General features: G+C 57.3%; 1 protein-coding gene across 1 annotated transcript; it reads left to right on the top strand.

Annotated features, from left to right (window-relative positions):
* Window positions 1-14948: 14948 nt before the first annotated feature.
* On the top strand, window positions 14949-17093 carry LRRN2 (leucine rich repeat neuronal 2). The gene has a single exon (XM_040985256.1). The coding sequence runs from the start codon at window positions 14949-14951 to the stop codon at window positions 17091-17093; it is 2145 nt and encodes a 714-aa protein (XP_040841190.1).
* Window positions 17094-17583: the final 490 nt, after the last annotated feature.

Below are 17583 nucleotides of genomic sequence, written 5' to 3'. Positions count from 1 at the left end.
CTAGAACAACCGCTCACAGAGAGCAGTCCAGGCCGTCCCTGCTCAGCACCCGATCAGCAGTGGAGCGGCCTCTGGCCACCATTCTCATCTTCCCAACCTCTCATCGTTGCAGCAGATGGGCAAAGGATGCAGCCACATACACACACACTCTCTCTATCATTCCTGCTGGGAAACGGGACTCGTGTGTTGAGCACCTGCTGTATGCCAGGCACTATGCCAGATTCTCTATCCACATCATCACATTGAGTCCCCAAGATAACGCTGCGAGCTGCTGCTTACCGTCTGGACACTCAGAGAAGTCAAGTTGTTCATTCAAGGTCACACTGGTGGGGAGAGGACAAGGTGGGTCAGTCTGCAAGCTTTGTACAGCACAGGGTGCTGACCTTCTCCCCCGGCGGCTCCGGAGGGATTTATATGACACTGATGCTGCCTTCGTCACGCACAGCTTGTCGCCAGGTGACAGGGAGCTGTCACTGGGGGAGGAATGAGCTGCCAAGGAAGGCCCCGTGGCTCTGCCTGCAACAAAATTCCCTGCTTCCATTCTGGCTGTGTCCCCAGCCCTGTGCAGGCCCCCTGCACAGGTGGGACCAGCCCCCCAGCCTGACACTGGAGTTCCAGAAGATGGAATAGCTTCCCAGAAAAGGGTCAGCCATCAGCTTCAGAACCAGGCAGGGTTGGAGTGAGCTTTCATGTCTGTCAGGGTGTGTTCTACTCGAAGCTAGGGGTCTTCTCTCCAGGAAAATACACCCTGCTCACATACATGTACACACATGTGACATAGGCACACACATGTTCACATGCCGTGTTAGGTAATGCCCAGTCTCTGCAGTCCAGGGAGAAGCCTGGAGATGGGTTTTCCCAAGCTCTGCAGATGCTGGGGAAGCAATTAATGACAAAGTGGTTCCTGTGGTGTCTGCTTCCAGCCGCTTGGCTGCCTGCAGCCTCTAGGAAAAGCTAGGCGGCCTTGAAGGGGAGCATGGGCTGCACCCACATGGGAGGTTGAAGCCACATGGGGGGGCTTCAGATGATCTGCGCACTTGGATCGCGTCCAGTGTGGAGTGGACGGGCTGCCCCGACAACTGGGAGGCCAGAGCCATGTCTGGAAATCTAGCAGGTTCCAAGCCCCTTGGGATGCCAGCTCCTGGAACCCTGGGGTGGCTGTGACTGAGCCCCAGTTCAGTGGACCGTGCTTCGTAGGAGAGTTGCCCACTGTGGGCGCCCCCCACCTCCTCCCTACCCCGCCAGCCATCTCTGGAAGTCCCCAACCCTCCCTGATGGGAAACACGTACACTCTTAATAGAGCTGCCTAATCACTTGTTTAAACTAGACATTTGGTGGGTAATGACTCCTGGCCAGGACCAGAGGAAGACATCAGCTGGCCCCTGTGGAGACCAGGCCTGCCCAGTGGGTCACCCTGGCTCAGCAGCAAGGGCAGGGCTGGCTGGGTGAATGGAGCTGTTTACCAGCAGGCCAAGGAGAGCTGACACTGCCCTCCCTCCTCGGCCCTACCACTCCTGGGAGGTTCTACACAGCAGGGAGGCACCTGCCATGAAGCCCCAGCTCAGCCAGTGGCATTCAAAAGGGCAGCAGCAACACAGGCCTGCCCTGTGTGCACCTGCACCTGTGTTCCAGCTGGAGGAGACAAGCAGGCAACACCCAGGTCTCCCCCAGCCCCTGCCAAGTGCCTCGGAAGCTGCCAGCTTTGCTCTTTGCCCAGAGTTTGGAGGTCTGGGGACCGAGGCACTGGGGAAGCATGAGGCACAGCAGTGTTAATTATTTTTCTTGGAATCATTATTCCAGAGGAGAATGGCCCCGCTGTTAATTCCCTAAGACATGAGCTGGCACCATCAGGTCCAGGAAAGCCAGCACTGCATTCCCCTCCCTGCCAAGTTGGTGCACCCAGGCAGGTCTGGTGTTCCTCTGCTTGCCGCTGCCACCTCCCACACACGTGTGCACACATGTGCACCACCACACACACTCATGTTCATAGTGCGAACCTTCATTCCTGTCCCCCTGGGAAAGAACTGGCCAAGCTACAGCGGAGGCCAGTGAAGCTGACTGGGGGAGACTGTGCTTCGGTGGTTCTGGAACCTTCTGCCTGCAGGCGCTTCCACATGCCTCACTCCTGTCTCCCTCCCCGCCATGCAGTTGGTGTGGGCTTCAGCATTGCACAGTGATGGGTATGGAGTGTGGCTCTCACATGTGTGCTGTGTGGCCTTGGGGAAGTTGCTTAGCTTTTCTGAGTTCCTGTTTCCTTTCAGGACACATAACACTGCTACTGTGAGGGTGGCTATGCAGATTAAAGTTGCTTTCTTTATATAGTTATGAAAGGCTCTTAGTACTCAACCTTTGATCAGTTAAAGACCTATTAAAATGCAGGGCTGTGGTGTCTGCCCACCCACCCTGAGAGGACACAAGAGGGAGATGGCCCCGTCTGCGGCCACCAGGATGTGGCCTTCCCCAGGCACCAGATCTGTTAGACCCATGACCATGGACCCCCATGCCGGCCTCCAGAACTGAGGCAGATCTCGCTGCTGCTTCTGAGCTGCTACACCTCATTCCGGAAGCTGAAATAGACCATGACAGTGGCAAATGCAGTGCGTGAGGTGGCAGTGGATTTATGGGATGTCAGCTGATCTCAAGGCTGTTAACACGTCCACACATGATCACACGTGTGTGCACCTGCACAGACCTGTATGCATGGTGTTGGGGTGCTCCCAAGAGCCCAGGGAAAAACGAAATGAACGGAAATTTTTTTTTGGCACAAGATTTTTGAAAGCTATGAATAGGGTTTATATATACATAATATTCATTTCCATAAGCTTTCTAAAGTGTGCAAATAGATGTTGAATGTGTGTGTGTGCACGTCTTTGTGCCTGCTGGGATGCATGTGTGCTGTGTATCTGACGTGTGTGGAGGTGGGTGTGTTCTCATTGTGTTATGTGATTGTTCAGAGCGCCTACTCTTGCCTCTTTGTGGCTGTCTGAGCTGGGCTCATTTCCTCATCTTCATGGTGGGGAGCATATCATAGAGTCACTACAAGCATTGAAAAAGATCACAGATGGTCTGAAGTGAGCCCTTTGTGGAACTGGCTCCCTTCTCTGTGTCAGCTCTGGGGGCAGACCTCCGTCACTGCCCCTTTTCAGAGTTGAGCAGACTCAATCCAAGACGCTGCCCACGTACAGGGCTGGAGGCAGATGCCAGCCTGGCCTCCAGGATGCTCAGGGTGTTTGTAGGCTGCAGGACATCCCACCCCCCTGCCCATCAGGGCCCTGGCACTGGCACGCAAGGCATTGTACCCTTCCCAGCAGGCTAGGCTGAGAGCATGGCGGTCAGTGGGCCTCTCTGCTCCCTCCCTTGCTTGCTTACACAGGAAGCACTACCCAAGGCAACAGCTGAGCTTGCCTGACCACATGGGCCCTGCTGCCCTGGACGTGGTCCTGAAACGGGGGACGCGGTCCCCCGTGGCCGCCAGTGAGGGCCACCTCCTCTACTGTGTGCTGCTAATAGGACCATCAACCTCCGTTTCCTTCTCTATCAAATGGGAATATCAGGCGTTCACACTTGTGGGTGGGATGGGGGAGCTCACCAGGACAAAGCAGGGAAGTGCTGGGCTCAGTGCTGGCCCTGAGCTCATGTGTGACCCCGATCTGTGATCAGCACATGGCGTTAAGGCCAGGGCAGTAGCCCCGGGCTGGAGGGGAGCAGGCAGTCACATCCGGGGCTCCTAAGCCCGTGACACTCTTCCAGAGCAGAAGGGAGATCAGAGAACACAAGGACGGAAAGGCAAAAAGCCCCAGCCAATTCTCTCTGTTCTCCCAGCTCCCCAGCTCCTGGGGGAGCTGAGCTACATAATACAATGGGATTTAATAAAATGCCTTTAACTCACAAAGTTTGTCTGCTGCCAGCTCCTTAATTAAATTGCCTGATGCTGCTTGGTTGTGGCAGCACAAGCTCCGGTGCTTCGAGAGCTCCGTGTTGCCATGGCACTTCCCCGGCAGGGCGCACGGGCGTGGGAGAGCATACCGATGAGGCCGGGCCCAGCCCTTCCTCCCTGTGCTGGCCTTGCACATGCACACACACAGTCACATGTTCTGCCATCCTTGGCTCTGGTACCAGGATCTCATCATTGTTCAAAATGCTGAGCCATGGCCTTAAGGCACAAGAGATTTGGGGGGTACTTGACACACAACAGGACCGGCCGAGGCTGTGACGGCTGCAGCAGGCTGCGGATCCAACCTCCAGCACAGCCCTCTGGGCTCCAGGTGTACCCCAAGGCTGCTCCTTCCATGTCCCCTGACACTGTACAAATGCACTCTGCAGTGTGTGCCACCAGATGAGCAGGCATGGGAAACCATGGGACAGAGCCGGGAGAGGGGCACATGTCTTCTTGAATGCAAGGTGTGGGAAAGACAAGCTTGCATGCTGGTGCTCCCTGCAGGGCACTGTCTCAGCCCTGGTTTCACATGCAAAACCGGTTACCTTGGAGGGCTTTCCCCATAATGGTTTAAGATGAGAAATTCCCAACTCCCAGCACAGCTAACAGGATCTGACAGCTAGCAAGCAGACGTGTTCCACCCAGATTTTCCTCTCAGACCCTCTGCCAGACTGCTGAGCCGCGCCTTCCTCCGCCTCATTTGTGTCCACAGTCAGTAGCACATACTGGTAGCTTCTTGCTGTGTACTTGAACATCGATGACCATGGGATCCATGTTTTGCAGCAGTCTTATCTTTGGATATCAAATTCATGCATGAAGAAGTCCTGGCCAGTTTCTCTTGGATGACATGCTCTGTTCCAGCCACAGAGATTGGTCATTAACAGCCCTGGAGGGGACGGTGGGTTCAAGATTCCTACATGAGCATATGGTGCATCCAGGGTTGGAAAGCGTGAGTCTCAGGGTAGCCAAAAGAGTTATCACTTCCGCCTGTGCCCAAGGCAGAACACAGAGTCCTGACCACACCCAGGCCTGTCCCCTGCTCACCCTCCCACCCCAGGTGCCTTCCTCTGCATGGGGCATCACATGTCTGGGTTCCAGCTGCATGTGAACCCGCTCCATCGGGGTGCTCGTCACCTGTACATCTCCCAGCAGCAGAACAGAGGTCCTTCTGACCCCCAGGTGGGGGCCGTGGATGGGGGAGATGGCGAAGTTGTGGGTAGGCGTGCCAGGGGCCTCTGTGGTAAAGGCAGCTGGTGATTGCAGCTAAAGATGGTGCAGGTGGCAGCTGACCATGGCCTTCCTGGCTTATGTGGCCTCAGGAGCTCAGTGGCCGCTGTGAGACCTGTCGGGGAAGAGTGTTCATTGTCACATGTCAGAGCCCCTGCCGATGGGGACCACTCACTGCAGCTGGGTGCCACCTCAGAACATTCTCCAAACCCTGGAGGAAGCAGCAGGTGCATGCTAAGCGGCTCCTCAGGCCCCAGGATACAGTACCAGTGCCCGGTTCAGAAAATTAATTTTATAAAGATTTTATTTATTTCTATTGGAAAGGCAGGCTTACAGAGAGAAGGAGAAACAGAAAGATTTTCCATTCACTGGTTCACTCCCCAAATGGTCACAATAGCCAGAGTAGCCAGAGCTGAGCTGATCCAAAGTCAGAAGCCTGGAGCTTCTTCCTGGTCCTCCCACACGGGTACACAGTCCTAAGGCCGTGGGCTGTCCTCTACTGCCTTCCCAGGCCACAAGCAGGGAGCTGGAAGGGAAGTGGAACAGCTAGGACATGAACTCGCACCCACATGGGATCCCGGTGCATGTAAGGCAAGGGCTTTAGCCACTAGGCTACTGTGCCAGGCACCAGAAAATTTCTTGGAGACAGACACTATAGGAGCCAGCTGAGCTGGGGAAGGCAGCCACTACGGCATGAGTGATGGAAACCCTTTGCTGCCTGAGTGGCTTCCTGTTCCCGGTCCCACTCACCCCCCACCCGCTTCCTGTAACCTGGGCAGCAGGGAGTCCAGGGGAGCCAAGCCCTGACCAATCTTCTCGGTAAGGAGTTTAAGGATGAGAACAAGGCTGGAGCTGCTGAAAGGCTCCATTTTTTAAGTCCCCGGATCAAAGCCCAGAGAATGAGGCGTAAAAATGCCTACCCTTTCATCTCACAGCTGGAAAGCCAGGGTCAAGTGGGCTGCAAATGAAACCTGCTGAGGACAGCTGAGACAGCGGCCTCCCATGCAGCCCATGTCCCTGAAGGATCCTCCTCAGGGCCATGCCATGTCTGGGCAGTGCCAGCAACTCTCCCCCAGCTCCTGCACACACTCCTCAGCTCAGCCTCATGCCCAGGGGGACTTAATAAGGGCTCAAGGTTCACTTGCTCAAAGCATCTGGGTAAAGAAGATAGAAGGTCCCAGTCTTATCCCCACTTTGACAAAAGAACTCTGTAACTCGGAGGGTGAACTTCTTGCCCAAGCTTGCACGGATTGGGGCCCAGAACCCAGGATCCCCGGGATGGGTCCCCCACACAGGAAGCTTCAAACCAGATACTTTCTGTAGGGTTTGGAGGCCTAGTGTGGAGCTCTCTTCCCTGAGACCTGCGGAGGGCGCCCTCTCCTGCCTCTTGCCAGCTTCCTTGTTCTGGGCTCACACCTCCCACTGGGTTATCACCCAGCCTCTCCCTGTATGTCGGGGTCATGCTGCCTGGGACTTCCCTGGCCTCACATGAAGTTCAAGTTCACAGGTAACTGTGGGTTAGGAGTTTGGGAGGGGGCATGATTCAGCCCTTAATGGTCCTGACTCCCAAGCTGGTGGCCTTCTAGAACATTCTACATGTGCCCTGGTTGCCTTTCAGAACATTCTGTGTGTGTGTCTGTCACATGGCCTTCTTGAACATTCTCTGTGTGTGTGCAGTGTGTCCTACTGGGCTTCTGGAACATTCTATGTCCTGGTGGCCTTCTGGAACGGGGTGTGTGTGTGTGTGTGTGTGTGTGTGTGTGTGTTCTGTGGCCTTCAGCCTTCTTGAACATTCCATGTGTCCTTGCTCTGTCACCTCTGCTGTTTGTCCCTGTCACCAAGCACGCAGTGTCCCCCACCCCCGCCACCCCAGTCTCGTGCCCTGCAGAGTGTAGGGCGAGCTGCGAGCAGTTTTCATTTTCTGCTCTTCCCATCTTATTACAGGCTACTAAAGTTGAATCGTGAAATATAGGTGGGCTTTTCATCTTTTTTATTCCCAGACAGTAAAAAATCATTAAAGTGAGCTCTTAATTAGTTTAATTTTGCAGCCTCTAAATATTGATTTAACCTGCCCGCCTTTGTGCTTGCCGCAGTCACTGAATCATGCCTATTGATCCGCCATGAAGTTTTTCCTTCCGCCAGGCTCAGGGGCCCTGGAAGCCAGTGGCTCCCCAGAGCCCAGAAGCCAGGAGTGGGTATGGGGGAGGGGAGCCACACCACACGGGGCCTCTTTCCAAGGGCTGCTGAGCATGGGCCTATGCCCAGCTGCTTCCTTTTGAGTTGGCCCAGGCCAGAGAGAGCGTGTTGAAGAACAAGTCAGCTGGAAGTGTCCCCGCATCACTGGGATGGAGGAAGGTGGAGAGCCGGGCCAGGTGATGGGGTTGGGCAAGGCTGGTGTGAGTCAGGATGCAGAGCGGGTATTTTAGCATCAGCTGGGTGTGTCCCAGGCTGCCTCACCTCGCCCATCTGTACAATGGACTACTCCCTTCCGCATCCCATATTACTGGGAGCCTCCCAGTGGCCATGGCTGTCCAGGACCTGGCTCAGGCAGTACTCGGCTCTTGGGGAGGGCTGCTTTTGGTTCCTGGGGGGCAAATGATGGAAAGCAGAAGGACCAACCTGTCCTTCCTTTAGGAACAGCGTTTATTCACTCCCGGTGTGAACACCTCCCAGGCAGCCCACCCCTGCTGCTGCTCTATGGGGCTTCTGTTTCCAACATGTGATGGGAGATGCCTGAGACCCCCCCCCACAGCTGGCACGGGATTGTGGATGTGGCAGAGCTCTAAGTGAAAGGTGACGCTGGTCCTATTAGCTCCTGGCTGTGCCAGCTCCCGCTGTTCATGCCGCATCGGGCAGCCCCCTCTGCCTACAACTCTCTGCCATGCTGTTCTATGCCACATGCAGCCTTCATCCATCATACCCTACTCAGGGAAGCCCACTCCATGCGGGTTTCTGTCCTGGGGTCTTTGTTCCTGGTACCTCTGTTGGTCTTAAAGATGCATTCAGTCTGTAAGGTGCATATAACACCTGGTTGTCCTGATTTCAATACAGACTTCCTCCCAGGCCCCCGCTGCCCAGGCATGCTCTCTCTGAGTCCGTGCCACTAGTGGTGCTCACTGGCAACTGGCCCTCCCTTTTCTCATAAGTGTTGCTCTTTTCCTTAAGTCTGGGGGTTTGCATCTGCCCTCCCTGTACTGCACCCCTCTGAGTTCTCACATGTGCACACACACGGGGTACATACAGTAGGGTCCCATTCATGCTTATATGACAGAGCTTCCTTATGGCTGGGACGGAGGAGGTGGCGGGGTCAGGAGTCATTGAGTCCAGTCTGTCAGGGTCACAGAAGTTGTTCGTCAGATACACACAGCCTTTAAAACCCCAGAACCCTAGATGTGGCCACCCTTGGTCTATAGAAGCAGCAAAGGCCCTCGGAGATGAGCCCCGCAGCGTCAGGTCAGAGCATTTGTCAGAGCCACTTGTTACGAGGCTGCATCCTCCATGTCTGTTCCAGGAGCGCTGGGACAGGCCTAAAAATCTGCAAGTGTGGCAGGTGTGCACAGGTTGAAGGCCTCTGTTCAAAGCCGCCCCACCTGCATCCAAATACAGAGGAGGAGCCCAAGGCCTAAAGAAACAAGAGGACCTGATCCACAATCCATCTTCAAACTGGGACCTGAACCCAGTCCCACTCCTGCCATGCCGAGGGAGAGCGTGCTCCCCACAGAGACCTGACCTGGAACCCGCCCGCCCCAGGAGAGGCCAGTGGGGTGTGGAGAATGTGGCAGGAGGTGGCTGAGCCGAACAGGCTGTTCTCATGGCTGCTTCAGGAAGGAAAGCCTAAGGCAAGAGCGCAGCGAAGCCCCAGCTGCAGCCATTTATCTGGGCCTGCCCAAGGGAGGAGGTGCCATGCCCAGAGCTCGCCAGCGTGCCACCACCGGCTGATTTATGTCCCAGCCTCATCCGGCAAACCTGCTGATGAAATGGGTCCCTTCTCTCTCTGCCTCATTGCTTCTCATTCTGGTCTCATTTTCCTTTTCCATCCAAAGGGGCCCCGGCCTTTCTCCCCAGCTTGGCTCCTCCTCCCTTCCCACACACAGCCCCTGCCCTTCCTAGGGAATCCAGGCTTCAGCACCCTCCCCCTCAAAACACAGTGGATCCTGGGAGCCAGGGGAAGGAGCCAGGGCAGAGGGGGAAGGGAGGACTTCAGAGACACAAGCACCACTCTTGGCTGCTCCTGGGCCTTTGCGCATGCCAGGCCCTGACCCGGAAGTCCCTCTCCAGCCTCCTGTGTCTGTGGATTCCAGTCCATGTCTTGGGTCTCAGCTGATGTCATCCCTGACTGTCAGCAGCACAGAAGCACCCAAATCATGAGTCCCTCACTCCATCTTCCACCCTGTGGGATCCATAGAATGCTGTGGCCTTGCTCAGAGTGAGAGCTGCTTCAGTCAGGGCAGGGCGGGGCCTCCCTGTGGACCACTGGACAAGAATTCCAGGACTAGACTTGGGCCTCTTCCTCCTGCAGTGAGCCATTGTTCAGGACTGGGGTGAAAGAACTTCTCTGAGAAGAGCTCCCCTGAGCCTACCAGGGGCAGCATCTGGAGAAGGGAGAAGCCACTCCCCCAGGCCAGGGGACACTGGAGCTGGCTGTGCTCCATCAGTCATGTCCCATGCTGGGGGCCTCTGCTGCACACAAGCCTGGAACTGTCCTGTGCTGGGAAGTAGGGCCCTGGTGGCAGGCCCTGGGGTGTGCTCACAGTGCCCATGGGAGCAGGAGCACCAACCTGCCCTGGCAAGCCCGGCTAGGGGCTGGGAATGGAGGGTGACCCAGCAGGGAAATTGGCTTTGAAGGCCAGAGGGATACAGCACAGATGCTGTTAGCCACAGGCCCCTCCTTCTTGGCACTCCCTCCATCCTGGGGCCCCAGAACTCTGTGGTATATGGGACCAGGCAGTCTCCTAGCTGTCCTCCTGCCCCCGGGCCATCAGTGGTGAGCACTCTAGCCACAGCTGGCCTTAAGGCCTGGAGCAGATTCCACATACAGAAAACTCTAGAACAGATGTGAAGATCCTGTGTGGTAGAATCTGGGAGAATCTCTGGTAATGCATGGCCCCCTTGCCCCAAGAAGCTCGCTCTGAAGTCAGGGAAAGAAGGAAGAGAATTTGGGGTTCCAACCGCCACCTGCTCCTGAACAGGACAGCAGTCAGTCGACGGGCAGCTGGATGCTAACTTGGGGGGACCCCTGGAGCCCCGTGGTGAGGGCAGTGTAGTAGCTCCTGCCAGCATCTACAAGGAAACAAGTCTGTCTTGCCTGTGCTCTCCCCTGCACGCATGCAGCTGGCAGGTTGCATGGGAAGGGAAGGTGAGAGAAGCAGGGCGGCCATGATTCCACAGGGACCGTTAATCCTCATTTTCCCAGCCAAGAAACAGGAGACACCAAAGGTTCATGTCTGCTCAAGGTCACCCAGAGCAGGACCTGAGCTCAGGATTTCTGGAACTCTGACTCTGGTTGAGGAAGGGCTGTGGGGCGTATGACTGGGCAGAGGTGGGCGGAAGAGGCTGGAGCACCATGCACAGATGGCGGCCACCCCGCTTCCTGCAGCTCTCCCAGCCCCAGCTTGGGTGCTGGGCAGGCAGCCGGAGTTTATCAAAGCTCCACTCAATTATGCTGCCCATCTGTCTCCGTGGCTCAGGGGGACCTGGCACTGCTCACCAAGGCTGGCCCATCGATCACCGCCTGCCGTCCTCCCTCCTGACCCTCCAGTGCTGGGGCTAGATGGAGCTGCTGGGGCAGAGAGGAAGAGGAGGGAAGGGAGAGGCACTGCTGCGGGCACAGGGACTGAACCCTGAAGGAAGGGAGAGGGTGACCCCGACACAGACCACAGCTGCCTCCAGCTGTCTCCCCAGAGCTTTGCCAAAGGCCCGTAGCCTAAAAGAGGGGGGATATGGCCTGGTAACCTAGTGGCTAAAATCTTCGCCTTGTATACACCAGGTTCCCGTATGGGCTCCGGTTCTAATCCCTGCTGCTCTACTTCCCATTCATCTCCCTGCATGTAGCCTGGGAAAGCAGTTGAGGATGGCCCAAAGCCTTGGGATCCTGCACCCGTGTAGGAGACCAGAAAGAAGCTCCAGGCTTCTGGCTTTGGATCAGCTCAGCTCTGGCCATTGTGGCCATTTGGAGAATGAACCAGTGTGACTGAAAATCTTCCTCTCTGTCTCTCCTTCTCTCTGTATACCTGCCTTTCCAATAAAAATTAATTAATCTAAAAAAGAGAGAGGGGGGATAAAGTCCAAGCTTTCTGCTAAATCCAGGGAAGCTGCCTGGGGGAGGCAGGTCATAGAGCCAATCTTTCCAAGAGAAAACCTTGCTCGTGGAGGAAACAACCAAATTGCTCTTCCAAACTTTGCTTCCTGGGACCTTCTGGCTCCTGTTCCAGAAGCCCACATGGCTGACCATGGAGCAGTCGGACGGCTGTTGTACCACACAGGTACCACACATCCTAACTGTTCCCAGGCCCAACCATCCCCACAGAGGAACAGAATCTGAGGGTCCCAAGCCTGAGGTGGTGGAGTGGGAGGAGCCACGTCTACAGGGTGCAGGGAGGAGCCAGCTCCTGAATGTCAGGCATCAATCTGCATTGGCTGGACTAGGTCAGAGGCCCTGGATTGACATCCTGGCCCCACCACACAGAGCTGTGCCTTCCCCTTGCCAAGGCCAAGGAAGCCCTGTGCTTCCTTAGGGGTTGATGGGAGGACCCTGTAGAATGCATGTGTAAGCCACGTGTTACTATGGATGTCCGGTCCCAGCCCTCCCAACCCCCCGCCCCATGTGCTTAGTCCTACCCCAGCTCTCAGGGGATGCAGGAAGTCTGTAAGACATCTTCCCTGTCACCAAGAACCTGAACCCCGGTGGGCAGGAGACAGGTGCCTGCGATAGGCCGGGCTGCTGCTTCCCCAGGAGGCTGCTGTGGAAGGCCAGCTAACCCAACTCTCCTACAGCTCCGCAGGCAACACAGCGCTGACAGCTGCCTCCTGCAAAGGGCTATGTGCCTAGCCCAGCTCTAGAGTCAGAGAGGGCAGCATGAGCACGTGTCAGCAACTGTGCCCTCTCTCTGGAGTTCCAAACCCAGAGCTGGGCCCAGCTGCCTCACTCATGCAGCCCAGCCAGGGTAAGTTAAGGTGATGGAGGCTGCCTGGGGTCCGAGGCGCACCCCCAGAAGACTTTAATTCTGTTTTTTAAATAAAGATTTGTTTGTTTGAAATAGCTACATGGGGCAACACCATGGCTCAACAGGTTAATCCTCACCCTCCAAGGACCATGTGGGCACCAGATTCATCCCAGGTGCTCTAATTCCCATCCAGCTCCCTGCTTGTGGCCTGGGAAAGCAGTCAAGGACGGCCCCAAGCCTTGGGACCCTGCACATGCATGGGAGACCCAGAAGATCCTGAGTCCTGGCTTTGGATTGGCTCAACTCTGGCCATTGAGGCCATAAATAAATCTTAACAACAAAGAAGAAGCTACAGAGAGGGAGAGACAGAAAGATCTTCCATTCTCTGATTCACTCCCCACAATGGCCAGGGCTGGGCCGAGGCCAGGAGCTTCTTCCAGGTCTGGGCTAGGCCAAAGCCAGTAGCCTGAAAACTCCATCCAGTTCTTCCATGTAGATGGCAGTGACCCAAGGACTGCAACTATCCTCTGCTGCTTTCCCAGGCTGTAAGCAGAGAGCTGGATCAGCTGGGGCAGCTGCACTCTTAGTGCAGTGGAGTGTTCATGCAGCTCTTAGAACAAATGGTTGAGGGAAGAGAGAGAAGCAGGGGCCCACTGCCAAGAGCCTGCTGCCTCACTAGCCATCACCTATCTGCTCACATGGGCTCCCTTAGTTGTCTTCGCTTCCCAGCCAGTACAGCATTCTTTGATGATGATGATGGTGATGAAGATGAAGACAAAGAGATCTTGCATTCACCAGCCCTCTCCTCCAAAACCCACAACAGCCAGGACTGAGCCTAAGCAAAACTGGGAGCCAAGAGCTGCATCCAAGTCTCCCACGTGGGTGTCAGGGACCCAACTGTTTGAGCCATCCCTTGCTTACTCCCCAGGGTGGACACCAGCAGGAAGCTGGAATCAGGAAAGCCAGAACTGGAACCCAGGCACTCAGCCATGTGATCCAGGCATCCCTGACCCAACACCCAGCCCCATCACGGTACCCTAAACATGGGGCCATGTTGCCTGCTTCACCCTTCTCTCCCCACTGTGGGCAATGCAGTGGAAAAGCTTTGTGTGGCTGGTGGGCCTATTGTTCCCTAACAAGTCCTGGAGTTGGTGAGCTGCCACCCCATCCCCAGCCCTGCCCCAGCTCTCACCCTAAGAAGCAGCCTGAGCTAGAAGCAAGTCTCGTTGGTGGAGCTGTGTGGCATGGGTGTCCTGGCACCCTTATCTTAGGCAGCAGGAAACAGATGTGCAGAACAGGCCCGTGGCTTTTCCCAGGTGGTTCTGGCAGAGGGGACGTGGGTCCTGGCCTGTTTGGTCTGTTGACGCGTGCCAGATGCCAGAAAGGAATTGGTGGCCCCTGGATGGGACTGTGGAGGGACCTCAACCTTCACTCCAGTGACACAGGGAGCATGGGCCCTGGAAAAGCTCAAAGCCAGCCCCTTGGCCACCAAGAGCTGGGAGAGATTTCAGAGGAGCTGTCATGGGAAGTGACTGAACTTGGGTCCTAATGGAGCTGGAGTTGTCCGAGAGACCATGAAGGGACAAGAGGCAGAGAGGAGGTATGTCAGAAGGACATCAACCCCAAAGGCCTGTGCACAAGACAAGCCAGAAGAAGTGGCCAGGCCTGCTCACAGAAGGTCTAGCCACAGGGCGGATGTGGGTTTCTGGACCCCACTGCCTCCAGGCAGCTCCCTCTGCCAGGCTGCTGGGAAAGGGTGAGCCTGTCTCCAGGGTGAGGAAGTTGAGACAAACTCAAGCAGGACTCTCTCTCTCTCCCTCTCTCTCTCTCATACACACACACACTGGGAGAGCCACAGCAGGTGGCTGTGGGGCCTCCCACCTATCTGGATGTCAACCCTCTGTGTCCTGGGGCCTATCTCAGATACTGGAAGCTGCACTTGGCACCCTGGCCGCTTCCCATCTCCTGCCTGCTGTGCCACAGAGCAGCCCAGAGCTGTCTTCTTGGTCTCCAGTTATCCAGCGAACTAAGGAGGGCATGGAAGAGGTTAGGTAACCCATGCTTCATGTCTGGGTTCAGAAGAACTGAGCAAGACAAACATTCAAACTCCTCACACACACATACAAGCATGAGCAAACATAGCCAGGTGTGTGCACACTCCTTTCTCAGAGTTATCCTGGATCTTTGTCAATGGTTTCTAACGGCTCACTCTTGAGCAGGTCATGGCAGAGGGTAACTAGGAGTCTTAAGGACCACAGGATGGGGCCTGGCTCTGGCCTTGGCCATGCCCCTCGCAGCACTTTAAGCATCTTGAGTCCCATAAGGGATGCGGGAGGAGTGGAGAAAGGCTGTCTCTTGCCAGCGCCCTAACTCTAGTCTTCTTCTTCTAGGGCTATCCCCAACAGGGAGTGGCAATGAGCAGGCAGGCCCAGCCTCGGTGGACAAGGAAGAGGAGCCGCACACAGGAGGGCAAGCGGTGACGCCCTGGCCCCTTGTAGAATGGCTGCCACGAGCAGGTGCTTCCCCAGGCCCTGGCCAGGCTGCTGAGGTTCACCTGAAAACCACAAGGAGCAGGACCCTGCGTGCATCTTGTGGATGGTCCCCTGCCCTGCACCTCCACCATGGGGCTCCTAGTGGCACCTCTCCTGCTAGCCTGGGTGGCTGGTGCCACTGCTGCTGTCCCCGTGGTGCCCTGGCATGTGCCCTGTCCCCCACAGTGCACCTGCCAGATCCGGCCCTGGTACACGCCCCGCTCGTCCTACCGGGAGGCCGCCACGGTAGACTGTAATGACCTGTTCCTGACGGCGGTGCCACCGGCTCTGCCCACAGGGACCCAGACCCTGCTGCTGCAGAGTAACAGCATCATGCACGTGGAGCAGGGCGAGCTTGCCTACCTGGCCAATCTCACGGAGCTGGACCTGTCCCAGAACAGCTTTTCAGATGCCCGGGATTGCGACTTGCGGTCCCTGCCCCAGCTGCTAAGCCTGCACCTGGAGGAGAACCAGTTGACACGCCTGGAGGACCAGAGCTTTGTTGGGCTGGCGAGCCTGCAGGAGTTGTATCTCAACCACAACCAGCTCTACCGCATTGCACCCCGAGCTTTCGCAGGCCTCAGCAACCTGCTGCGACTGCACCTCAACTCCAACCTGCTCAGGGCCATCGACAGCCGCTGGTTCGAAATGCTGCCCAGCCTTGAGATCCTCATGATCGGGGGTAACAAGGTGGATGCCATCCTGGACATGAACTTCCGGCCACTGGCCAACCTGCGCAGCCTGGTGCTGGCAGGCATGAACCTGCGGGAGATCTCCGACTATGCTCTGGAGGGGCTGCAGAGCCTGGAGAGTCTCTCCTTTTACGACAACCTGCTGGCGCGGGTGCCCCGGCGGGCGCTGGAGCAGGTACCAGGGCTCAAGTTCCTGGACCTGAACAAGAACCCGCTGCAGCGGGTGGGGCCGGGAGACTTCACCAACATGTTGCACCTTAAGGAGCTGGGGCTGAACAACATGGAGGAGCTGGTCTCCATCGACAAGTTTGCTCTGGTCAACCTCCCAGAGCTGACCAAACTGGATGTCACCAACAACCCACGCCTGTCCTTCATCCACCCCCGCGCCTTCCATCGCCTGCCCCACGTGGAGACGCTCATGCTGAACAACAACGCCCTCAGTGCCTTGCACCAGCAAACAGTAGAGTCCCTACCCAGCCTGCAGGAGGTGGGGCTCCATGGTAACCCCATCCGCTGCGACTGCGTCATCCGCTGGGCCAACGCCACGGGCACCCGTGTGCGCTTCATCGAGCCTCAGTCCACCCTGTGCGCAGAGCCGCCTGACCTGCAGCGCCGCCCGGTCCGCGAGGTGCCCTTCCGGGAGATGACCGACCGCTGCCTGCCCCTCATCTCCCCCCGCAGCCTCCCCTCCAGCCTCCACATGGCCAACGGTGAGAGCAAGACACTGCACTGCAGGGCAGTAGCCGAACCGGAACCCGAGATCTACTGGGTCACACCTGCCGGGGTCCGACTGACACCTGCCCACAAGGGTGGGAGGTACCGCGTGTACCCCGAGGGGACCCTGGAGCTGCGGAGGGTGACAGCAGCAGAGGCAGGGCTGTACACCTGTGTGGCCCAGAACCTGGTGGGAGCTGACACTAAGACAGTCAGGGTGGTGGTTAGCCGTGCGCCCCTCCAGACTGGTGGGGACGACGGCCGGGGCCTGGAGCTCAGGGTACTGGAAACCCACCCCTACCACATCCTGCTCTCATGGGTGTCCCCTCCCAACACACTCTCCACCAACCTCACCTGGTCCAGCGCCACCTCCTTCCAGGCCCAGGGGACCCGTACCCAAGCCCGCCTGCCCCGAGGCACTCACAGCTACAACATCACCCGCCTGCTCCAGGCCACTGAGTACTGGGCCTGTCTGCATGTGGCCTTCGCTGATGCCCACACCCAGTTGGCCTGCGTGTGGGCAAGGACTACAGAGGCCACACCCTGCCGCGGGGCCTTTGGGGACCAGCCGGGGCTTATGGCCATCCTGACCCTGGCTGTTCTCTTGCTGGCAGCCGGGCTCGCAGCCCATCTTGGCGCAGGCCGGCCCAGGCGAGGTGTGGCCGGGCGGCCTCTCCTTCCAGCCTGGGCTTTCTGGGGCTGGGGCAGCCCGTCTGTGCGAGTGGTGAGCGTGCCCCTGGTTCTGCCCTGGAATCCCAGTAGGAAGCCATCTGGCTGCTCGGAGGAAGGCCAACCACCTCTTTCACTACCCTTGTCTCAAAACTCCTGAGGCCCAGCCTGTTCTGGGTGGTGGCGGAGGAGTAATCAGGACCGCTTTCTAACCAAAAGGGATGCAGCCAGAGGTGAAGGCTCCAGGAGGAGAGCCACAGGTACCCCCGCACACTGGAGGCCCAGTCTATGGCCCCAGAAACCTCCCCCCGGAGGAGGGGCGACTCTGGCCAGCCTCCCTGCCCCCTGCCTGCCCATTCATCTGGGGGTCCAGGGCTCCTGGTCCTCTGCTTGGCTGTCCCCTGCCTGTGACCCCCCTGCAGGACGCCCCCCTTGCTCCCTCTCCCCTTGTACAGTCTCAGTTGCTTGCTCTCCCCTATCCTGGGCAAGGACTGAAGGAGGCCTCTCCCGCCCATCTTGGGACCCACCCTCAAGGCAGAGGCAATGGCCCCCCCACCACAAGACAGACCTGCAGGACATGTGCAGACAGGGAGGCCTGGGGACGCCCCCTGAAGTGACAGCCCGAGCTCCCTGGAGCTGGCTTTCTAGCG

The sequence above is a fragment of the Ochotona curzoniae genome, unplaced genomic scaffold (genome assembly GCF_017591425.1).
Source record: "Ochotona curzoniae isolate NIBS_2020 unplaced genomic scaffold, NIBS_Ocur_1.0 contig_430, whole genome shotgun sequence".
NCBI classification, from domain to species: domain Eukaryota; kingdom Metazoa; phylum Chordata; class Mammalia; order Lagomorpha; family Ochotonidae; genus Ochotona; species Ochotona curzoniae.
The sequence above is the reverse complement of the archived record's forward strand: the minus strand, read 5'-3'. Positions and strand labels throughout refer to the sequence as shown.

Bases quoted from the DNA above. Each gene is read 5' to 3' on its own strand.
- LRRN2 (XM_040985256.1), top strand. From the start codon at position 14,949: ATGGGGCTCCTAGTGGCACCTCTCCTGCTAGCCTGGGTGGCTGGTGCC.